Source organism: Vitis riparia, chromosome 18, assembly GCF_004353265.1.
Source record: "Vitis riparia cultivar Riparia Gloire de Montpellier isolate 1030 chromosome 18, EGFV_Vit.rip_1.0, whole genome shotgun sequence".
Lineage (NCBI taxonomy): Eukaryota > Viridiplantae > Streptophyta > Magnoliopsida > Vitales > Vitaceae > Vitis > Vitis riparia.
Genome location: NC_048448.1, coordinates 3,230,556 through 3,252,314, shown reverse-complemented (window position 1 = coordinate 3,252,314; position 21,759 = coordinate 3,230,556). Strand labels below are relative to the sequence as shown.

Here is a 21,759-nt window from a genome sequence, read left to right as displayed (position 1 = left end):
AAAGAAAAAGTTCATAATTGCTGTGGAGTTTTCTAAATTTCTCCAGATTTTGCGTTCAGATCAGACTACATCAATAATAAAAACATTGAGACCAGCTACTTAGCCTATTCAGAATGTTCAAAACAAAAATGTATTGGCAGTCAACCGACATTATATTAACTGAAAAAACTTAAATAAGTTTTTGGATTCCATTGGAAGAATAATGATGCTCCAAGAGCACTGGAACTTCAATTGCTCTTTATACAAGCCTGTGGTTCGTATTTTGTATTTCTCCAAATACAAATGAGTTTAGCTACACGTCTGACTTCAATTAAAGGATTCCACAATGTAAATACATTTGCAGCTGAAACTTTACAAATGAGTCTTGCAAGCAAGCAGACTATCCAAAACATGTCCAAGATAATACCACGACAAGAGCCTATGGAAGCATATACTTGATGGTGAGAAGCTACCCAAAAGTTATCTAGTTGTTCCTAAATTACAGCAATAGACAATTTAAAACAGAGAAGGGAAAACAAAAAAAAAAAGAAAAAAAAGAAAAAAAAAGAAACTCAAAACATTAATTCTAAGGGAAAACAAGATAACAAATGAACTGCCTGATCCATATCTATCAAATTACATGATTTGTGCCTTATCCAGTTAGGAACCCAGACCCACAATATAATTTTATGAACTTTAAAGGAACAACCAGGGAATACCATATCCCATCCTAGTCTGGCCCATGAAAACAACATCACAACAATAACGATGACATTCATTCTGTAGTAAAGGTCTGAAAAACCTTATCATATATCTTGTTTTACATGAGGAAAAAGGCATCTATTTGTGTCCAAATTTTATTTTATTTTATTTTCTCGAGAAAGTTCTAAGTAGAAATAATCTGTTGAAATCAATCAATATAGCCTTTTCCTTTTTCCTAGGTCCACTCTATGCTCATTTATTGCCTTCTAAACCTATTTCAAATGTGTCCTTGTTAAGGACTTCTCCTGTCAGTGCAACTTCATACCCATTTCAAAAATTTTGAAGAAAAAAAATCATACAATAAACTACAAATTTTCAGTTATGTGTATGTGTTCAGTAGGCAGGCTCGTGACCTTCAAATTATGGTCCTCTAATGGCAAACATATTAAACGTTAATGATGCAAATATAACTTTTACATAAACTATTAAATGTCACAAAGTATAAGATAAGGGGAGGGGAAACTAGGCATTTGGCGAGTACAGTGAAGTATCAGTTAAGGGTGCCACTGCGATTGGTATTAGAAGTCGATGGATGAGACTGCAAAATCACAACAACCAGAAAACAGTCCAGTGCAAGTGATGTTACCCCCTGCCAAGTGTGTGTGTCATTATTGCCCCTCTCCATGAATCACCAAAATGAAACTTCTGAGGTGAAGAATGTTTAGGCAGAAGCTCTCACAGAGGAACTTAAAGAACTAATTACAGATTCATAAACCTTAATTCCCCGCAAATAAATGGTATCTTTCAGGAACTGCAAGAAAAAGAAAAAGCAGAATAAGAATGATGATTAATTGCATATCGGATTGTAAGTGATTTGAAGATTGATACACAAACTTGTCAAACCTCATTATGGTCATGAAGCAAGATAGGAGTATTTGTCATTGGGGAGAAACCAAGAGTGGGAATGCCCATCTGTCTCATATATCGTGCATCTGTAGTTGAAGACAAGATTTCAGGCTTTGCGAGTTTTCCTCCTGCTTCAGTTATAGCTTGCTTGAAGATAGACCACCACGGGTTGGAGTCATTGGTCAGTGTCATTAAAGGGCGCCCCATGTAGTCTCTGATGGGTCCTTTCTCAATTATCTGCCATATAAAACAAGTGCTGAGCTATCTTTCACTTATGGTCTTTTGAATATTTCGTAAGAGAAAATTTAATTCCTATGCTAATTATTTTGGTGGTCAGAAAACATAAAAAGTAAATAAAAAAGAAGGATTCACCTCCAGTTTATTGAGCCTTGATCATTGGTCAAGAATATTGAAGATGATAAAAATCCACAAAGTCGACATCAAAGAAAATAGATAAATTGTACTATTGACAAACACAACAAGATGAGAATGTCATGATTCAATTCGCATATTATTTGCTAAACATGGTTCTCCAATGCTTCTCCAGCATCCAAAGATTCTATTGGAATCAAGTGACTGGTAATTTTTGGTACACAAGTTGCAACTATTCAGGCCCATTATCAAGGAGCAGGAGCCAACTACAAAAACCAAAATGGTCTATTCCAGTAACAAAGAGAAAGCAAAAAAGTCAATTAGATGTGGAACACCGTACCAAGAACCTTAACATACTCCATTGGTCAGGTAAATTTCAGACCCATAAATAAAATCTCTTCGACTCCTTTAACTTGTGTATCATATCCTAGTGGTTGGGATTTAAGGCTTAGTTGAGTAGAGTTGAGTAATGTGTGAGATATTGTGTATTTCCCTGACAAAGGAAAACCATAGGATGCATTTGCAAGACAGTAGGCAGTACAGATGGCCTGATGGCCAGTCAGCCAAGCAAGAATGAAGAATATTTCTTAAGACGAACAGTAATATATCCTCCTGTCAGTTACAATGAAATTTAAATTTTGTTCTTTCATTTATGTGCATGTTTAATTTAATATGCATGAACAAACCCAACACTTGTTATTACTTCCAACCTGAATTTACAACCCAATTATGAAAGCCAAAGCACAAAATGATACAGGCCGTCAGAGTAAAAAATAAAATAAAATAACAATCTGCTGCCTTCAAACTGCAAAACAAGTCAAGCAGCATGGCTATTGGAAAAAACAATCTCTATCATTGGGATCCTGATCAAAAGTCATCCCCTTCTTCATTCTAACTTAGAAAAAAATACAAGTTACAATGTTCCAGAGATTCTGTAAAATCACACATCCCCTTAGAAATAGTATAGATGTTTGTCTACTCTCCTTATGCCAAATGATGATGGGAGGAAAAAGGTTAACAGAAAGATGCTAGTTTCCTTTCTATATATGCAAACTTCAAATGAAACAAAGCTCAAAGCAATTTCTTTCAGCCTCATTCAATGATAAGCCTGAATAGTGTATGTGCCCCTAGTGTTAAAAAGAGTGGACAAGAATACATTCACACCATTCAATGGTATCAGGGAGGACATAGGCTCCCAAGAATTCTTTCTATCTATAAAGTGACCAAACCTCCATTAATTTGTACTAAGATGAAGTTCCCTCCATCAATTTACAGTAACTTGAAACAAATAAAGAACTCAACAAAGGACTAAACTGCTTGGACAAGCTATGCAATTATGAAAACAAAGCAAGATAGCTTTGCAGAGATGAAAATTTTAAAATCTGAGAAAGAAATAGATTATTCCAGGGTGGAAGCTTTTTGCTTTCCAACAGATGACACTCGATAATTAAACAAAATGGATTAACCACAAAATATGATCTTATACATTTGCAACACAATCCTATAATTTTAGCCAACTACGGATCTACTTTTGCCAATTTTATCAGAAAGAGTGGATGGCTCTTTCTAGCTCCCTCCAAGCCATCCAACAAGGACCATTCACAGAATGAAAAACATTCCATATCCCATATCTCAAGATAACAATCTCAGGAATCTGAAATAAACTAGGAAAGCCCTTTCAGCCAATAGTTGTGATGCAGGGTCTTATAAACGTCAGCACTCTAATATGTTAACAAAGTTTTGGGAATAGGATTATGGTTTAATAAGCCTGGTTGAATGGATCATAGATGCGGTTCTCCTGCTCGGTTAAACCACAGCAGGAATGAGCCAAAAAGGTAATACATAAAAAAATATGTTAATCAGCGTCATCGCATGTGGAAGAACTGCAAACTAAAACAAAGAAGAAAGTAACAGCTATATAATAGATTCCATTATACATTTTGAAGCAAAAGATAAAGGATTCTTTTATGAAGTGTACAAACACTTTTTGGAAACTAATGCACAGGCTGTCATGTGTGAACAAGTTCCTGTATGCCAATTACCTAAATGGAGAAGCAAACACATATCATAACTCTTGAATAAGACAAATAAAAATTGATTTTGTGGAATCAACTTAGTTTCCAAGACAATCATTCCATTGTTACCTCCACACATGAACACCGTTTTGTTTCAAAATATCGGTACTCAACAAAGAAAAATTTTCAAAACCTCCACTTGGAATGAGGTTTTAAGAAAAAGACATGACAAAGTGATAAAAATATGAAGGCTCAAAAATCAAATAAGACACCATTATGCATAGAGTAAAACAATAACAATTAGCAGTTGTATCACTTTTGGGGTCCCTTGTTATCATGAAAAGGGATTTAGCCTGTGCTGGCCTTCTTTCTCACAAGTAGGAACCCAACGGATGTTTTGTTTTTACAAGATTGATGTGTAGCATGTAGAACATATCATGCAGTCAAATGCAATCCTTAGAGAATTGTGGTTAACTCACTTCTTTTCATTAGGATAATGGTCACCTAATCAAAATTTGACATCAGTTGAATTGGATAAATTTAGTAGATTGCCACTTGTAAATTATTAATATTACAATAATAAAAGCATAAAATAATTTCTGTTTCAGGTTGTACAACCCAAATAGCAATCCCAGTTGATAGAACTCCAAGAGATTCAATCAAGGATATGGATTTCCTATGAAAATTGAACAGTCCATTGTATTTGACATAGGATTTCAAATTATATATGAGCAATGTAAAATGGAAGCGTCACCAGAATTGCCAAGAAAGAAGCTAAAGGGTGATTAAATTTCATCCTGAAATCTTAAAATACCCTTATTTTGAACCCAACTCTAGAAAAATAAATGGACTTGTCTTAATTCCATTCAATACCAGATAAACCCAATTCAAAACCTATTTAAATGCAGAGGGGTGATTAAATATATATATCCATCATCATCATCATCATCATCATCATCATCATTGGTCAACTATTTAAGTAAAGATAAAGATCATTAGTCACCTGGTACGTCATATTTCTGATAGCTGGTGCCCATTCTTCAGCAATTCTTATCTTCACAAGATCCGGGTCTGCTGTTGGTGGCATGCGAAGATCAAACCCAGCCTCCGCCTCGGAAGGTTGCATGTTCATCACAAATCCCTGTACAAATAACTCTTTAATGGCTATAACTAGAATACAGCCACCCACAATTACAAATTAATAAAATCAAACCCAAAAATCAACCAAGCATGAACTCACAGTGGGGGATGGAATCCCAGCCTTCAAATACACTGGATTAACTGAAATAACTTCTGAATTTGCGGCCTTACCAGCCTTAACCACATCAAAAAGACTTTCCCTGAATTTAGTGATAAGCTCAACACTCTTCATCAAATTCTCCATTGCGCTATTATCATACAACCTTGATCCGTGTCCAGGCATCCCAAAAGCCTTAATTATCAAATTCCAAGGCGACCTATCCGCATAAAAAACCCTAAATTCATCGCCCGTCGATGCCTGCCCTTCATCTAACATAAACCCCACATTCAAATCCGCAAACTCTTTCGACGCAACAAACTTCGCTGCACCATCGAACCCGCCAATCTCCTCATCGGGAACGTAGGAAATGTGAATCGTGCGAGTGGGTTGGAAGTTCTGGGCTCTGAGGTTCCGAATTGCTTCGAGGTACTGCATAGCTATGCATTTATCGTCTTGGGCGCCGCGGGCGAAGATTTTTCCATCGGGAGAGCGGTATGCCGAAAAAGGAGGGTGGAGCCACTTGGATGGCTCGACAGGGACAGAGTCGAGGTGGGAATTGAGGAGGATGGAGGGGAGAGAGGGGTCGGAGCCTGGCCATGTCAGGAGGAGAAGTGGTTTCGATCGGGCAAATTCCAGGGTTTTAGTTTGGAGGCCAATGGAGAGAGCTTGGGATTTGAGGAAGGAGACGGCGGAGGCGTAATCGGGGTTCGGGTGTACTGTGTTAATTCTGAGGTAGCCTTGAAACCGAGTTATAGGTGAGTCTTCTTCTTCTTTTTCCAGGTGATGCTGGTGGGATGGTGTTGCGGAGATGGATGAGAGTAAGAGTAAGAGCAGGAGACCGATGATTGGGAGCAGTGGGCGGCGACGGCGGCTGTGGTTGACCATGGTGGGAAGAGTGAGGGAGCTTAACACTTTGCAGCAATTATCGATCAGCAATGATTCGGTAGAGCCAAGTCAAGGGGGCCAACAAAACGTGGACAAGTGTAAAGGTTGCATGTGTTTTTTGGATAGCAGGAAAGCCGTTTCTCCCGTAGGAGATTGGCAGAACTCGAAACACCAATTTCAATCCTTCTAAGAGACTGGATGACTAATGAATCTAGTCCCATAATAGGAATAGTACTGTTTTTGTCAACTGACCAAAATGATGCACTGTTTTTCGCTTCAGTATAGTACTGTGGTCCCAAATTTAGGATCTAAAGATCCCCTCACGCCACATTCTCTCTTAGTCTGGAGGGAACTTTTCTAGGGAAAATTATGTAATAGAGTACGATTTTAATAGTGATGAACTTTTGAATTTTGATGGCCTAACTTGTGGCAAAGCCTAACTTAAAAGATAGGTACCTTGATAATGCCCTTTCACTCATTTAAAGGATCAACAACTCCATGCAAAGATGACTTGTTTAGTTGTCATCCAATCAAATTGTTGCCTCATCATCAATTCAACCAAACGCCCACGTGGAAAATAATGTGGCAAAAAGAGAAAACATGTCAAAGAAGGCCAAGTGTAACTACTCTCTTATATCCATGCACAAAACCCTTGTGGAAGCCTCCATCTATTGTGTCAAACTCCCGCATCCTAAAATTCAACATCAAATAAGCATCTCAGTGCATTGAAAGTGAACGTCTGAGAGCTTGGCCAGGGAAAACATCACGAACAGTAACGATAGTGGCATCGCTACATGTGCACCTATACCTTCGTAAACAATTGGGTGATTTAAATCATATTTGAATAATGTTTGTTCTCCTTCTTTATACATCCATGTTGTTTGATTTGTATTGTAATAATGATCAAATTAAACCGAAGAAAAATCAATAAAGAAGATGAAACCTCAAGAGCTTTCAACACATTTCATAGAATCTCTTGTTAGTGTACTAGGTTTTTCATGTATTTTATTTTATTTGTTTTGCACTAAAAATCATTTATGAGTTATTTTATTTAAAATATTTTATAATTGAATGATTTCTTATTATCAATTAAAACTTTATGCTAAATATTATCTAAAAATTGTTTAAAAGGTTTTAAGTTTAAAAAAATGATTGTTGATTAAAAAAATTGTTCAGTAGATAATGGTGAATTGAATCGACTCAATTGGTTGGATTACTAGCAAATTATCATTTCCTGGTCAAAGGGTGCAAAATTTTCTCTCTCTTCCTGAAATGTTGTGTTCTTGGTTGAGGTATCCTAGTCGAGATCCAATCGAACCCTAACAATTACATGCCAAGCATTAAATGCCCAATGGTTAGTCAATAGATTGAACCATCGAAAAAAAACCTTTAATGTAGCTAACAACTAATTTGAGTTTCCCTTCCTTGTTTAAAGACTTCAATCTTCATTGTTTTTAAGAGTTTAATCTTCCTAAACTTTTCTTGAATATGTTTAAGTTTTGGGGAAGTGTTTTTTAATGTACCTTATTCTAAAACTTATATATCATTAATGCACAATTTAATCTTAGTTTTATCTTGTATCATGTAAGTCTAGATTTTATACTAGAATTTTGTGAGAATGTTTCTTATCTTTATTTGTAAATATTTGAAAAAAAATCTAAGTTTGAAGTTCTACTAAGGGATTTTTTAAGTATGGGTATCACTTAAAAGATTATTCAAGAGTAGAGTATTTTTTAAGGATTATAAATGATGTTTTGAGCAAAAAGTCTAAGAGGATTGATTGAAATTATAATCCAATTATATTGATTAAATGTGTAGTTTGAAAGTTTTGAATTAGTAGAACCCTAAATTTGAGATAAAGAGTAGACGTAAGTCGGGTTACTCCGAACTACTATAGAAATATTGTGTTTATATTTTCTCTTTCCTAATATTTATTAAAATATAAAAGATATGATTAAAAAAACTATTTGATTGTTACTTTTCAAAATTATCATCAAAGTATATAAAATTAATTATTTATGAAATTTTTATTTTATTTTATCAAATGGGTTAATCTTAAAAACTTATTGTGGAAGTATTGATAACGTTTAGCGCAATTTGTAGCATAATTAATTTTATTTTAGTGCATAAGAAATATTATAACGGACATAATTAAGATTGTTAAAAAAATAATTAGCATACCTTATTTAACTAAAAGTCTAAAACTCACTCTGGGAGATTTGAAAGGAAGTGGGACTCTGTAGGAGAGGAAGTACTTTTGACTTTTCATTATTTTCGAAGAGGCGGGTAGGGCTCGAGAAGTCTAGGGTTAGGGTTCGAGAGAGAGAGAGAGAGATCGATTAGGGTTTGAGAGATGCCGAAGAACAAGGGTAAGGGAGGTAAGAACAGGAAGAGAGGGAAGAACGAAGCAGATGATGAGAAGCGGGAGCTTGTCTTCAAAGAAGACGGCCAAGAATACGCCCAGGTCCTCCGCATGCTCGGCAACGGCCGTTGCGAAGCCATGTGCATCGATGGAACCAAACGCCTTTGCCATATCCGCGGGAAGATGCACAAGAAGGTCTGGATCGCCGCCGGTGATATCATCCTCGTTGGTCTCCGTGACTACCAGGATGACAAGGCTGACGTCATCCTCAAGTACATGCCCGACGAGGCTCGCCTTCTGAAGGCCTACGGCGAGCTTCCGGAGAACACTAGGCTCAACGAGGGTATTGCAGGCGGCCTTGACGAGGAAGATGAAGGTGCAGGCGATGACTACATCGAGTTTGAGGACGAGGATATCGACAAAATCTAGACGCATATCTAGGGCTTGCGATATGCCCAACTGCGTTTATATATCGAGTTTTTTCCTTGATATTTGATGTTTGCTTCCATGTTATTGGTGGATACAGGTATTGCAGTCTCCGAGGCCTCTGGGATTGCTTGTAATATTCAATCGTACGCATGCTTATTTTGGTTTTATGTATTAAGGTCTATGGATGGTGAATTTGATGCAATAATAGTGAACTTCCTTTTAATTTGCCCAATTATTTGGGTTTTATATTTTTCCTTATCTTTTGTCAATTTGATGGTGTTGTGGATGAAGTTTTTAATTTGGTATTGCTTTTCTATATTGTAAATTTGATGTTGGTTGCTATTGAGTTCTTATGATATATAGATTTTTTGGGTGTGATTGATCAGTGTTATTTGGAGGAGAAAATTTTTTGGACAATTAGATTCCTGGAAGTTTTTTTGTGGAGTCCCGTCAGGATGTGTTTTACTTGTTGACAGTATTTCACAACGAGAATTGTTTACTCCTGGGGACTTTAGGCAGGAAAAAAATTGAGTTTGTTATGGATTGTTTCGGGTTCTCCATCAAAGTAGGATTTCATTACTCTTCAAAGCAACATTACCCCATTGAAAGCAAAGCGTATTCCATTTTTTTTTTCAATTTAGTATTCATGAGATTCGTCTGGAAGGCTTGGTCAATTTTTTGGTGTTGTTTTTGCATAGGACACCTTTTTTGTTCTAAGGTTCAAACCTGCATTTTCTTGTTTGATTTACTGTGGAAAAGTCCAAAATAAAATCAAATATGATAAAAATTATTTAAAATTTATACTTTATATAGAAAAGTAAAGAATTGAAGAGGTGTGGAAGAAAAATTGATTGAGTTTAGATATCATTTTTATTTTCTTTGATTCCCATTTTCCTTCGTATTTTCTTTTCGTTCTACTTTCCCTCATAATCTATGTTCCTAATAGAGCGAGCCTAAAGGCAAATTGTGTTAAGAATTTGAAGGGGTATGGAGGAAAAATTTATTGAGTTTAGATATCATTTTTATTTTCATTTACTTTTTCTTAGATTCTCATTTTCCTTCTTATTTTCTTTCCCTCCTACTTTCCCTCACAATCTATGTTCCAAATAGAGCCTAAAGGCAAATTGTGTTTTTGACCTTAGTCCATTCTTTTTTGGCTCGCATTTTTCCTTTGTATATTGAATATCGATCTTTTTTTTTCCTAAACCATGAGAGGATTGGTTGAAATCTGCTGCTGAAAGATGTAGGGATGGCGACAAGGAGAAGAAGATTAAGCATTGACCTATGTGGTGATCTAAAAGAAAATCCTTATCAGGTTGGTTGGTTTGTTTGTTTTTCCTTTTTCAAATTTTCTTGTTCTTTATGTATATATCTTTTGTTAATTTGTGATCCATTTCTGTACGAATTTATAGGGATTATGCAATTGGTGCAAGATTCTGCTCCGGGAAAATGCCACTGATCTTGAGAGCCTGGATTTTAAATTTAAGCATAATTGGGAATTTCTTCTCCTTCTTGTCTTTCATTTTTCCCTTGCCCCCTGAAAATGATATTTGTGCTTTTATGATGATGAATTGGTTACTCTTGCTATAAACTCCTTTCAAATTTGAGAATATGTGGTTGAAGGTTGAGGGGTTTTGAGACTTGGTTTAAGAGCTGGTGGGTAAGTTATTATTTTAGAGGTTCTTTTGGGCATGCTCTCATTCCCAAGTTGAAAGCCTTGAAAGAAAACTGTAAAGTTTGGAATAAAGAGGTTTTTGGGATGTCGTTAGAAGGATCAAATAGTTTTTTGGGATTGTAAGGAGAGGAAGGGATCTTTGTCCTTAGAATTGGCTTTGGATGAGTTTAATCTTTGGTTGTTGGAAGAAACTTCTTGGTGGCTGAAATCTAGTGAGTTGTCGCTAAATGAGGGGATATTAAATGAGGGGATACGAATGCTACATTCTTCCAAAGAATGGCCAATGCTTAGTGAAGAAGAAACTACATTAATAGATAGTCAATAGGGTTAGCTAATAGAGGATGCAAAGATCAAGGCACAGTGGACCTTTTCCTGTTTTGGTTGCTAATGCCTAGTATATATGGGGATGTCTTTTAACAGCAGGACTGGAATGAGAAGCAGGATGGTTGTAGATCAGTGGCGGAAGATCTAGGATAGGCTGCCATCCTCCTGGGGACAGCAATGTGCATGGACCAGGTGAGTAAGGATGCAGCTCTGTGGAGGGCTCATCAGGCTTGATAGGTGTTAATTGCACATGAGTTGCTTTGTTCAGTCTGTCACTTCACTGAACCAACTCAAAAGGTAGGCAAATATGTCACTTCACTGAACATATTGAGCCTTCCTCTCAACATTTGAATATCAATTGCATTAGGGAAAGCTCAAGCAATGCTTGATTGTATCTTTATACCAGTCCAAGATCTCTTATTGAATGGCTCACTTTATAAGCATTATCAATACTATGCCTTGAAGAGGATTCAAACCTCCATGCTCTAAAAACATTTGGAAGGAGGGGATTCTTTGTGCTTGGAGGAGCCTTTTTATGAGGAAATTTTTGTTGCTCTCTTTCTAGGTTTAGGGTGAAAAAGCTTTGGACCCAGATGGGCTTTCCTTGGCTTTTGGAAGTATGTCAAGGCTGAGGTGATGAGTCTTTATAGGGAGTTTCATAAGGATGGTTCTTTTGAGAGGAGCCTAAATGCTACATTTTTGTTTTTAGTCACTAAGAAGGAGGTGTCGAAAGCTTGAAGGGCTTTAAACCTATTAACTTGTCCAGGGTTGGGGGGATTGTATAAGCTTATAGCAAAACCTACTAGCTTATAGTAAAAGGGTTGGTCAATAGACTAAAGAAACGGATGGGTAAGGTGGTTACTTCTACCCCTTGCTTACATCTTCCCTTGGGATCCTGTTTTAAGCCTACAATGGTTTGGGATGTGATTGAGGAGAGGTTTGAAAAGAGGCAGGCATTATTGGAACATCAAGCCTTATCAAAGAGCAAGACTTACTTTACTGAGAAGTATCTTGTCTAACTGGCCAATTTACTTAATGTCTCTTCTTGCGATTCCAAGGCTGGTTCAATTGAGTGTGAAAAGATTCAAAGGAATTTCCTTTGAGAAGGTGATTCTCTTGATAAAAAAGCTGCATCTGGTCTGCAAGGAAAAAGAGGAGTTAAAGCCTTTTATTATCTCAATAAGGCTTTTTTGTCAAGTAGTGTTGGAGTTTGCAAGAAGCGGGAGATTAGTTCTTTTGTATCGAAAGGGAAGATGTTGGGGTTGGTTTGTGATGAGCTCTTAAGAGAGGATGGGAGATGTTAAAGCATCAAGCTTTAGGTTAGGTTGACATGGCAAGAGTTAAGTTTTGGTAAGATGATTAGTACGGTGAATAATCATCGTGTGTACTGTTCTTCACATTGTATTCCAAGCCACATCCAAGGATGCTTTGGCTGCTGTCATTTCAGAAGAAGTGGGTGGGAAAGGTCATTGGAACTCTTGTTTTTTGAGACAATTGCATAATTGGGAGTTGTAGAACATATAGTCTCTCTTTCTAAAGGCTTCTAGAGGGAGGGGTGCCAAGGACGTAAGTTCTCAGTTAAACCCTTTTATTCATCTCTGGAGCCAGAGAAGGTCGTTGACTTTCCTGCAAAAGAGGTTTGGGGTGGTTTGTTGGACCCATAAAATGGTTTCTTTGCTTGCGAGCAGTGGTTTGGGGTAAGATTTATATTTTAGATCAGCTTAAAAGAAGAGGCCGGTCTTTGGTCTTTGGTAAATGGCACATCCTTTGTACAGAGGACGAAAATAAACTGATTCTATTCTCTTACATGGTGAAACAACAAAGAACATATAGAATTTTCGTTTCTTTCTTTGGGGCAGTGCTTGCCTGCTTGGGTAGATCCTTCTTCAGTAAGACCTTATTGGGTTGTAATGGGACTTTAGTGGGCAGAAGGCAGAGGACGGTGTGCTTCCCCTGCTTCTTTCCGACTGTTTGGCAGGAGAGAATTTGTAGATATTTGGAAGATGGTTCAAGCAATCAAACCTCCTTTGTCCTGTACGCCTTTGGGTGCCCTTTGTGTGCTTCCTATTAACCAGTGTCACACCTCTTTTCTGCTAGGAGATTATTAATGAATTTGTATTTGCCTACTAAAAAGTTGCTATGTTGTTTGAATTCTCTCATTATTTCTATCAAGCAACGACAGTCACCTTGGGAGGCATCCTTGAGTCCCAGATCTATTTGATTGTGAACAAAATAGCTGCATTGCCACATAACACGTCTGAAAAGCATCTTAATGGAGACACCCTGGCCTTCTTAGTACAAATGCTATAATAATTTATATCTAATCAAGTGAGTCTTCCTCCTACTTGCAAATGGTAAAGGCATAGGTATACGTAAATGGCTTCCAAAATTTATTATGTGATTACAAGAAACAATAACAATGATAACAGAAGTAGGAAATTTTGGGAGTAAAGATATCGACTCTTCTTTTTCCTGGAAATTTTTAACATGAGAATTAATTTTTTTTTATAGAAAGAACCAGGTGGATGAATCCCCTCAGCCACAATGTATATAATTTCTATAATTTCGACCATGATTTATCTTTGTTTATTTGAATTTCAAAGTATAAGTTTTCAAGAATATAGATTTTTAAAAATTGAAAGTTGAATTAAATTTATTTTTGGTGGAAAGTAATAATATTTTATACCATATTTTGTTTTAAAAAAAATCTTTAAAAAGATCCATTTAATTTTTTTTCCTATTTGACTTATCATAAAAATGAAAAAAAATTAAATACAACTAAAATTTATTAAAAACTTATTTATTTTTAAATGATTTAATTTTATTTAAAAATAAAATAAGTTTTAAAAACATGTAAAATTAATTTATTAACATTGTTTTAATTTTATTTTTTCTCTCTGGTGTCTGGTCTCGTTCTTTCAAGAACCAACTAGTTGTTTAATATTTTCAAAATTTTTATGATTAAATGTATTTTTTATTTTCTATAGGAAATATTGTACTGCCCTTTTTCTCCCCGTTCTACCGTGCTGTTGAGTGCATTGCACCGTGATTGAAAGCGCGTGGGGAAACCACAAGAATTAAGCTGCCATGTCCAAAATTGGACGATTTGCACGAAGGCCATTGGCTCCTCAAAAGACCAGCGTCGCAGACAGCGGGACACATAGCGCTCCAGTATTTACTCCACTCGCAGTGAGCGAGCCCGCGGGTGGTAGTTGTATGTTTTCGAAGTAGATGACACAGATTGTAGTGTTGGTGTGAGCGTGTGAGAGCTCAACGATGGCGGAGAGTGCGATAATGCTGTTGGCGGCCACCATGATCATGATATGGTGGGCGACGCCATCACAAGCCATATGGTTGAGCCTTCCAAGCTCTGGAACCAAGTGCGTCTCTGAAGAAATCCACAACAACGTCGTCGTTTTGCTCGATTACTCTCTTGTCCTAGGCGGAGACGACGACCCCAGCCATCCCACCACCATCTCCGTTAGGGTATTACCAATATTTCATTCACTTTTTCATGTTCCATACATGAACTGGATTGCTTTGTCTCTCTTTTTTCTTTTTCCAGTAAGATTATTTGCTATTGTTCTTGGTTTTGGAAGTGGAATGGCGGCCATTTTGGCTTTCTAAAAGCTACAGTGTTAATCCTGAAATTCTATTCTGATCTAGTTCTATATATTGCGATTCAATTCTTAAAATTCAGGGGTTAATCGTTGATCAGAAAGAGAACTCAAGTTTCCGAGTTGTTGAGATCATACCCAATCTATCACTAGTAATTTTTCATTTTCTAGCTTCATTAAATCCTTTTTGACATGCACCAGAATTATAGAGAGTTGTGCTTCTTGTTATGTTCAATTCCCGGAGTTTGTTGATGCTTCTTGTCCATGATTGTCTCTGTTATTTATTAAGCCCCAACTTACTGAGTTAATCAAGAAAAATCCACATATCTTAGTAGTTTGGGGAATGGAAAATGTATGATTTGGGGCTTCCTTTGCCCAAATTCAACTTCTAAGTCTTTAGAATTGAGACTTCTATTTATAAATAAAAGAGAAGCTGCAATGTTGGTCGACAATCAGCTTTTATTTGGTTCCTCTTTGTCATTGACAGATGTGATTCACAATTCTGCTTCATCTCTTAGGGGTCTGATTTCATAGGTTTGGATTTTCTTTCATCGCTTTAATTGCAAATGGCATAAATGAAGAAGAACATGAATTAGTTTTTGTTGCTCTTAATTAAACCATTTAGATGACTTTTTTTTTTTTTTTTCTTTTTATCTTCAATTTGTGCTATCTAGAAGATTTTGCATGGGTTCTTTTCTTAGTCTCTCATTCCGGGTTTAGGTATCATCCCCATATGGGCAAAATCTTTACTATCAAGAGAAAGTGACCAAAGGTCAATCTGCATTTACAACTAGTGAGAGCGGCGCCCATGTAGCCTGTTTTTGGCTGGATGGAAATCATGAGGAAGGGGCAGGTAGAACTATTGACATTGACTGGAAAATTGGAATTACTGCAAAGGATTGGGACTCAGTTGCTAAAAAAGAGAAAATTGAGGTAAGTAGCTTTAGCAATCTGTTTCTCTTGTCTGTTCTTAAATGGGACTTGAGTTTATTTTTTTCCCTTTTCCTTCTTAATCTGATAACACATATTTGACATGCATACTTGTAGGGTGTTGAATTTGAGCTGAGGAAACTTGAAGGAATAGTGAATGCCATCCATGAGAATATAATCTTTCTCAAGGAGAGGTGATTCTTTTTGGTCTGTTTTTTATCTATTGAAGTAGGCTTTGTTAGTGGTGCAACTTTGCTTTCCCCTTCATCCTCTTTTATTTTCCATTCAGCCTTCACATTCTCTGTCCTTTTTCTTTACCTGGCATTTGGTGTTAAAAAATGGCAAGACTCTGTTTCTTCAATGGCAGGTATTAACCAAATTAACAATTAAAGGAAGATTTTATCTATTCCAATCTTAAAGGATTAAATTATTGAAATGAAGAGATTTCAAGGTTTTTTTGATCGGTAATCATTTGACTTTCCAGAATGCATAAAAATATTAGTGAAGAGAAAAATTGAGGGGATAGTGCTTCAGGCTCCTAAAGTAGCCAGCAGTTCAGTTTTTGTAAGAGTGGGCTGTAAATAATGTTTGCAGCATAGGGATGTATAGAAGTAATCCAAAACATAAGCAGATCAGTTGAAAAACCTACAAAGGGAAACCTTAAAAGCAGCCAAATAGTTTCCAATGAAGCTAAGTTTGTTTATTAATTCCTTTTGCTTGATGTTCACCACAGGGAAGCAAAGATGAGGGAAGTCAGCGAAACAACGAACTCCAGAGTAGCATGGTTCAGTCTCATGTCTCTTGGTGTCTGCATTGTGGTTGCAGCTTTGCAGTTATGGCACTTGCAGCACTTCTTCAGAAAGAAGAAGCTTATTTAGGTTTTGGAAGTTCCGGAGAAAAGTAGAATCCTCTTTTTGTCTTTGTAAGGTAATAGTTTGTATTTTATTTTTCTTGGGGCTTTGGAGGTTGATGATATCTTCCGTAATAGATGGACAAAATTTCAGATTTCCAACACATTTGGAAGTAGGGAGAGATGATTTCTTCTATCATAGATGGACAAAATTTCAGATTTCCTACACATCTTTGGAGTTGGGGAGAACCATTATCATTTACTTCATTGCTGGAGCATCTGCTGTAAGACCTATTTTGAATTATTCAATGACACAAGGGGTCTGATTCCCGATTACAGAATGTATAGAAAGCAGTTCGTGTGTACGCTCCTCTAGGCTCCAATTCCATTATGAATGCCCAGGGAGAAGATACAAAAGAAGATTTTCATCAGCTGCAACTGAGTATCTCATTTGAAAGTTCAAACATAAAAGCTTTGTAACATGTCTACAAACAACAAAGCTTCTGATATATGCCTCTTTAAGTTTGACTTTACGTATAGGCTATATGAGATACCTGCATTGAGTTTTTGAGAATTCAAATTATTTGAATTTTGAACCGATGAGATCCAGACTGTTTTAGAACCCCTAAACACAATTTATTTTTTCTTTTGATCATGGTGATAGGATTGGGGGAGCTCATTGAGCTTGCTGCTTATAAATTTTTTCTGGCTTTTGCTTCTCCCATCTTTGACTTGAGTTGAAGAGAGAATAGGGTCCTAACATAACCAATGGTTCAGTCCAATAAACTGCGCAACAGTGTTGAGATGAAAAATATGAAGAAAAGCAGTTGAAAGAAAGACAGGAAACCCAGAATGGGATGGTTTTAAAGTTGTTACAAGAGTCGAGAAATAGTTATTCAGCCAAAGCAAGAAAATTTAATTCACAATGAGTCACAGCTTAGTTTTCTTGCTGAAAATAATTGTAGTACAGCTACATCCACAATGAAAATATGCCCTTCAAATTAACATTGAAAAAAGTGGCTTCAACATAAACTCGGAGACAAGCAGGAAGCTAGTATATAATCGCTCCTCACACAAGATCTCTATCCAAGATGAAATGATTCTTGCAGTGAATGTTCATCACTCAGAGCCCCATAGACTCCCTTATTGTTTCAATGCTGCTGCTATTTTCTTTTGAACAAGCTCCACTCCGAGGCGAGGGGATAATCTAGGTAGAGTTTCCTGCGAAAGATGGTAACATTCATTTGAGAAACAACCTTCAAAAAATGACATATATACAAACACATCCAAAAGTAAATCTGTTTGGATCTATGCTGCGAAGGTCTACTCTTTTCTTTTTCGTTTTTCTTCTTCCAACTATAGGTAAAAGAGGGTCTACTCTGATACTACCAAAGAGAAGGGACTTTGGTTATTTCATCGACATCTGAAAAGTCCATGAAACACTGATATAAAAATGAACAAGATCATAACTCTACCAAGATGAAACATCCTCGTGTTTTCTATTGATTCTTTATCTCGCTATGATTTCTTATTATAAATGTACAGAACCCAAAATGGGGAATGGAGAAAACCAACCTCGGTGCCATCGGAAAGTACTTTGGCCAACACTGGTATCTCATACTGGTAAGCCTTCTCCCACTCAGGATTGCTGGTAATATCCCTTATCTAAGAAACAAACCCAATCACTCAAAAACTGTTCAAATAGGGAAAATGAAAGAGAGAATGAATGATAGAGAAGACGCGACCTGTAATTCAACGTCGTGGAGCGAATCAGGACCGGAGAGCGTGAAAGCAGCATGAAGCTTTTCTTTGAGGCCATCGCACAAACAGCATCCGGGCTTGGAATAGAGTACCAGTTTTCTTGAAGAGGAGGCAGAAGAAGAAATGGGCTTAGCTGAAAATGAAGAAGAGGCCAAAGGGGTTAAAACCCATCTAGCCCTTTGTGCTCTCGTTCTCAGAAACGCCATTGATGATGATGCTCCCGCTGCTGCAACCACAACAATCCCCATTTTTCCTCGTCTCACTGTCACCCTCCAATCAGAGGTCTCTAATGTCCTAAACAAACATGACCTTGCCACGTCAGGTGGGACCCAGAAGCTGATACGGGCGATCCATTGGGTATTTAGGTATGGGCTGGACTTAATAGTGAGTTGGGCCGACCTGAGCTCGGTGGGGTATTTGAGTAACCTAAATTGGGCTTAATTTTGAAGGGGCATGGTGTAACTTCATGGGGATACAGGTAGCCTGTATCGGAAACCCATAAATGTATATCTTTTTGCTAAAACGGGCCCAGTGGGATTGATAGGCCATATGAGACTCAGATAAGACAGCATCCATAACTTTAGCGGCCTTGGCCCACTCAATCACCAAGCTCGAGTTGTTTCTGAGGATCCTATCAGGGCCCATTAATTTTGAACATTTGGGACCATGGGCCCACGGTGAAAGGGCCACTTGCTCCTTTTAGGCAGAGAGAGAGTGTCGTAAGCGATTCCATAAGTGGATTGGTCAAAAGTCCGAGAACTGACCCTTACTTTTTCTTTGATGGGCAATTGGCCTCTTCCTTTCGATAATTTCCTCCTTTCTATTTTTTATTTTCCCCCTTTCCCAAATAAAGTTAAAAAGCATCCCATCAATAAAAGAATTGTTTGTTTATAAAATGCATTTGATAAATTTAATACAAATCCTTAAAACTTTCTTTTAAATTGGCACACTAAAATATTATTTTTTTAATATAAATAAAAAAATACTTGTTAGATAGTATTTTATTGGATCTTTGACGGAAGAGAATTACATAATCTATTATTTATACAAGATGATACATATAATTTAACATTTATCTGTTTGGATAGTCTAATTGATCAAGACGAATATTAAAAAATGTGGTCCTAATAAATGACACATGATCCTTGATTTGAATCCCGTGATTAATAATATCCTAAATTTGCTCCGTGATGGTTGTTATGAAACAATTAACACTTTGAAATTTGGGTCCCTCGTTTATAAAAAATATATATAATTTAATATTTAATTGAATAATTTTGGAATTTATGGAAACTCAGAAACTAAAAATATACCAATTTTCAGAACTTTTCTAATGTCAAAAAAGCATTTAAATAATTCCTTACATTAAAAGTTAGATTCGATTCAATCCCAATAATATGGAGCAGTGGCTCGATTTTATTTTGTGACTTCACCTTGTGGGAGCCCACAACAAGAAATATGAACGACTAGGTTGGGTATCTTGACTCTTGAAAGATCCTAATGGACCAAATGCATGGCACTCTACTCTCAACGATCTCTTTACCATTCTTTTTCTTTTTTCCGATTGAAGGAAAGACAGACCTTTTAACTCTCCAATCAGAGAATGAATAAAAAAAATCATATTGCTTTTAGATGGAATACAGATTCTGAATCTAATTGTCTTTACTCTATGGACTTGATAACGCCAACACGTGGAGGTTGGAACAGCATTGTTAATAATTCATGCATCCGTTCTCACTCTTCAATCAATTCTTCAGAACTTTCGTCACCTTCGATCATCTCCCACTTCCAAAGATTTCTGTCCCATTTTTACTTCTCTAATTAATTATCTGAATTTATTTAAGTTATGTTTGGTTTCAAAAATATTAAAAAAAGAAAAAATTATTAAGAAAAATTATTTTTTTATGTTTGATTATCGTATAAAAAATATAAAAAAAACAAATATAATTAAAACTTACGTATTTTTAAATTATTTAATATTTATATTGATAAATTAAAATAAATAAAATGAGTTTAAAGTAATAAAAAAATAATTTATTAATTTTTAATCTTTTATTTTATTTTATTTTATTTTTCTTTTACTTTTCTTTTATATATATATTTTTTTTATATTTTTCTTCAAATTTTATGAACCAAGAAACGGTCCAATCAGTAAAATAAATAAAGTATACCCTCCAGTTGAGCTCTCTTGGATTCTAATGTAACATGACGGATTTCGTATCTTTTTTCTTCACTTTTAGTACGCATATCATTCAAACAATTTTTGCACTTTAGTTTCTTATATTCAATATATGCAACGGGCCCTCCTTTTGATCGGAGACTTTTTAGCTTTTCTGCTTTCACTTGTTGCTTGTTCGACCAAAGGAAGAATGCATGCCCCTCCCAGTGTCTTGGGGTTATCCACCCTTTTCCTATTTTCCTATTTTATTCTTAAGAATCTTAGAAAGTTATTGAAAAATATAAATGAAGGAAATAAGAAGAGAAAAAAAAAAGTTGAAAAAAATTCAAATAAAATTTAATGCAGCATAAATCATATTAATTCAACATTAATTTCTCCAAATTTAATAAACTAAAAATGATAAAATACCAAATTCTTTTTACATATTATTATTTTTTTTACTAGAGAACGATGATAGACAATAAGAAAAAAACAGAATAAGAACACGTAAAACGAGAAAAACCATGATTAGAGAAAAAAAAATTACAGTAGCTACTACATAGACATAAATATCATAGCCTTAAATCCTATTCATGAAATAATAAATAAAGCAAATCCATACCATGAAGACAATCCCTCACACCCCCAACGAAGTCTAGATAATCTTTTTAACCCTAAATCTTACATATGTCATACTACAAACTTTTTGGGTTGGAGAAAAATGGATTTCGGGTCATAAACTCTAACAATTTTAATACTTAAAGATTGTAAAATACAAAATTATTTTCTCTTCTTGTTGAAGTTATTTATTTTTCTTTTCATTCTAGGAAAACCAATTATTAAAGGGTCTAAAATAATTATTTAAAAAATAAATAAAATCCCATAAATTCTATTTTTATTTAATTAATTATTGTTTTTTAAGGTCATGTATCAGAGACAAACAATATGAAAAAATTGTTAATAGAATTAAGGACAGCCAACTTGAAAAGAATCCATAAATGGGTCTCTTTTTCCTCATCATGCGTCTCAAACTTTTTCAAGTATGTGTGACCTTTAATGTCATAGACATTGCTTTTAAATTCCCTTTTTCAAAGTGTCAAGTTGACCGTTTGAAACTAAACAATTTCAATTTGATTATTAATAAGCCTAATTAAGAAGAGCAACAGAAGGGAAAAATGATCATGAGCTAGCTCTCACGCAAGACCAACTTCAAATATCATTTGGGCTTCCTCCCAGCTAATTCACTTTGGTTGCTGATCCTATTGGAATATTCAATACGTTACTTCAGTTTGATTCTTCACAAAAAGAATCATGCCTAAGACGCATCTCTCACTGCATGAATCGTTGTTACTTCCCTGTTCCAGTTCTGCACGTAACCCTAGCTCTTTTCCAATGATAACTCCAGTTGATGGGGGGACTCGTCACTCACCCACCCACCCACCCCATTCGTGATATAATCTTTCTGCATGATGTTTAAGCTTGTCAGCGACCTTCATGACCAGTCGAATTTGTTATATATTCATGTTCTTTTCTTGATTAATATAACTAGCTTAT

At 35.9% G+C, this 21,759-nt stretch overlaps 4 protein-coding genes and 1 long non-coding RNA gene across 7 annotated transcripts; 3 read left to right on the top strand and 2 right to left on the bottom strand.

Annotated features, from left to right (window-relative positions):
• Positions 1-1,023: 1,023 nt before the first annotated feature.
• On the bottom strand, positions 1,024-6,315 carry LOC117907410 (aminoacylase-1). 2 transcript variants are annotated; one of them, XR_004649992.1, is made up of 5 exons: positions 5,215-6,314; positions 4,978-5,115; positions 1,585-1,824; positions 1,328-1,492; positions 1,024-1,279 (listed from the first exon to the last, which is right to left on the bottom strand). XR_004649992.1 is itself a non-coding variant. In XM_034820945.1 (4 exons), exons 1-4 carry the CDS (start codon positions 6,097-6,099, stop codon positions 1,403-1,405), a joined length of 1,353 nt encoding a protein of 450 aa, XP_034676836.1. In that variant the 5' UTR covers positions 6,100-6,315; the 3' UTR covers positions 1,024-1,402. The 2 variants fall into 2 exon arrangements, 1 of the variants encoding a protein (XP_034676836.1); XM_034820945.1 differs by having other exon boundaries at positions 1,024-1,492; positions 5,215-6,315.
• Positions 6,316-8,340: 2,025 nt separating this feature from the next.
• Positions 8,341-9,144, top strand: LOC117906846 (eukaryotic translation initiation factor 1A). Its single transcript, XM_034820085.1, has one exon. The coding sequence runs from the start codon at positions 8,453-8,455 to the stop codon at positions 8,888-8,890; it is 438 nt and encodes a 145-aa protein (XP_034675976.1). The 5' UTR covers positions 8,341-8,452; the 3' UTR covers positions 8,891-9,144.
• Positions 9,145-9,646: 502 nt separating this feature from the next.
• LOC117906848 lies at positions 9,647-10,500 on the top strand. The gene is made up of 2 exons (XR_004649908.1): positions 9,647-10,205; positions 10,303-10,500. It is a non-coding gene; the product is annotated as an uncharacterized LOC117906848 (long non-coding RNA).
• A 3,393-nt stretch (positions 10,501-13,893) lies between these two features.
• On the top strand, positions 13,894-16,651 carry LOC117906845 (transmembrane emp24 domain-containing protein p24delta5-like). 2 transcript variants are annotated; one of them, XM_034820084.1, is made up of 5 exons: positions 13,907-14,375; positions 15,227-15,439; positions 15,554-15,630; positions 16,170-16,363; positions 16,441-16,651. In XM_034820084.1, exons 1-4 carry the CDS (start codon positions 14,166-14,168, stop codon positions 16,312-16,314), a joined length of 645 nt encoding a protein of 214 aa, XP_034675975.1. In that variant the 5' UTR covers positions 13,907-14,165; the 3' UTR covers positions 16,315-16,363; positions 16,441-16,651. The 2 variants fall into 2 exon arrangements, with proteins under 2 accessions (XP_034675974.1, XP_034675975.1); XM_034820083.1 differs by having other exon boundaries at positions 13,894-14,375; positions 16,170-16,651.
• A 462-nt stretch (positions 16,652-17,113) lies between these two features.
• Positions 17,114-18,323, bottom strand: LOC117906847. Its single transcript, XM_034820086.1, has 3 exons — positions 18,032-18,323; positions 17,862-17,951; positions 17,114-17,507 (listed from the first exon to the last, which is right to left on the bottom strand). Exons 1-3 carry the CDS (start codon positions 18,293-18,295, stop codon positions 17,430-17,432), a joined length of 432 nt encoding a protein of 143 aa, XP_034675977.1. The 5' UTR covers positions 18,296-18,323; the 3' UTR covers positions 17,114-17,429.
• Positions 18,324-21,759: the final 3,436 nt, after the last annotated feature.

Bases quoted from the DNA above. Each gene is read 5' to 3' on its own strand.
- LOC117907410 (XM_034820945.1), bottom strand. From the start codon at position 6,099: ATGGTCAACCACAGCCGCCGTCGCCGCCCACTGCTCCCAATCATCGGT. The intron at 5,116-5,214 runs GTGAGTTCATGC...TTATTTGTACAG, and splicing joins CTGGGATTCCATCCCCCACT to GGATTTGTGATGAACATGCA. The intron at 1,825-4,977 runs GTGACTAATGAT...TTTATATGGCAG, and splicing joins TCAGAAATATGACGTACCAG to ATAATTGAGAAAGGACCCAT.
- LOC117906846 (XM_034820085.1), top strand. From the start codon at position 8,453: ATGCCGAAGAACAAGGGTAAGGGAGGTAAGAACAGGAAGAGAGGGAAG.
- LOC117906845 (XM_034820083.1), top strand. From the start codon at position 14,166: ATGGCGGAGAGTGCGATAATGCTGTTGGCGGCCACCATGATCATGATA. The intron at 14,376-15,226 runs GTATTACCAATA...TTCCGGGTTTAG, and splicing joins CCACCACCATCTCCGTTAGG to GTATCATCCCCATATGGGCA. The intron at 15,440-15,553 runs GTAAGTAGCTTT...GCATACTTGTAG, and splicing joins CTAAAAAAGAGAAAATTGAG to GGTGTTGAATTTGAGCTGAG.
- LOC117906847 (XM_034820086.1), bottom strand. From the start codon at position 18,295: ATGGGGATTGTTGTGGTTGCAGCAGCGGGAGCATCATCATCAATGGCG. The intron at 17,952-18,031 runs GTCGCGTCTTCT...TTTGTTTCTTAG, and splicing joins TCCACGACGTTGAATTACAG to ATAAGGGATATTACCAGCAA. The intron at 17,508-17,861 runs GTTGGTTTTCTC...CATCTTTCGCAG, and splicing joins TACTTTCCGATGGCACCGAG to GAAACTCTACCTAGATTATC.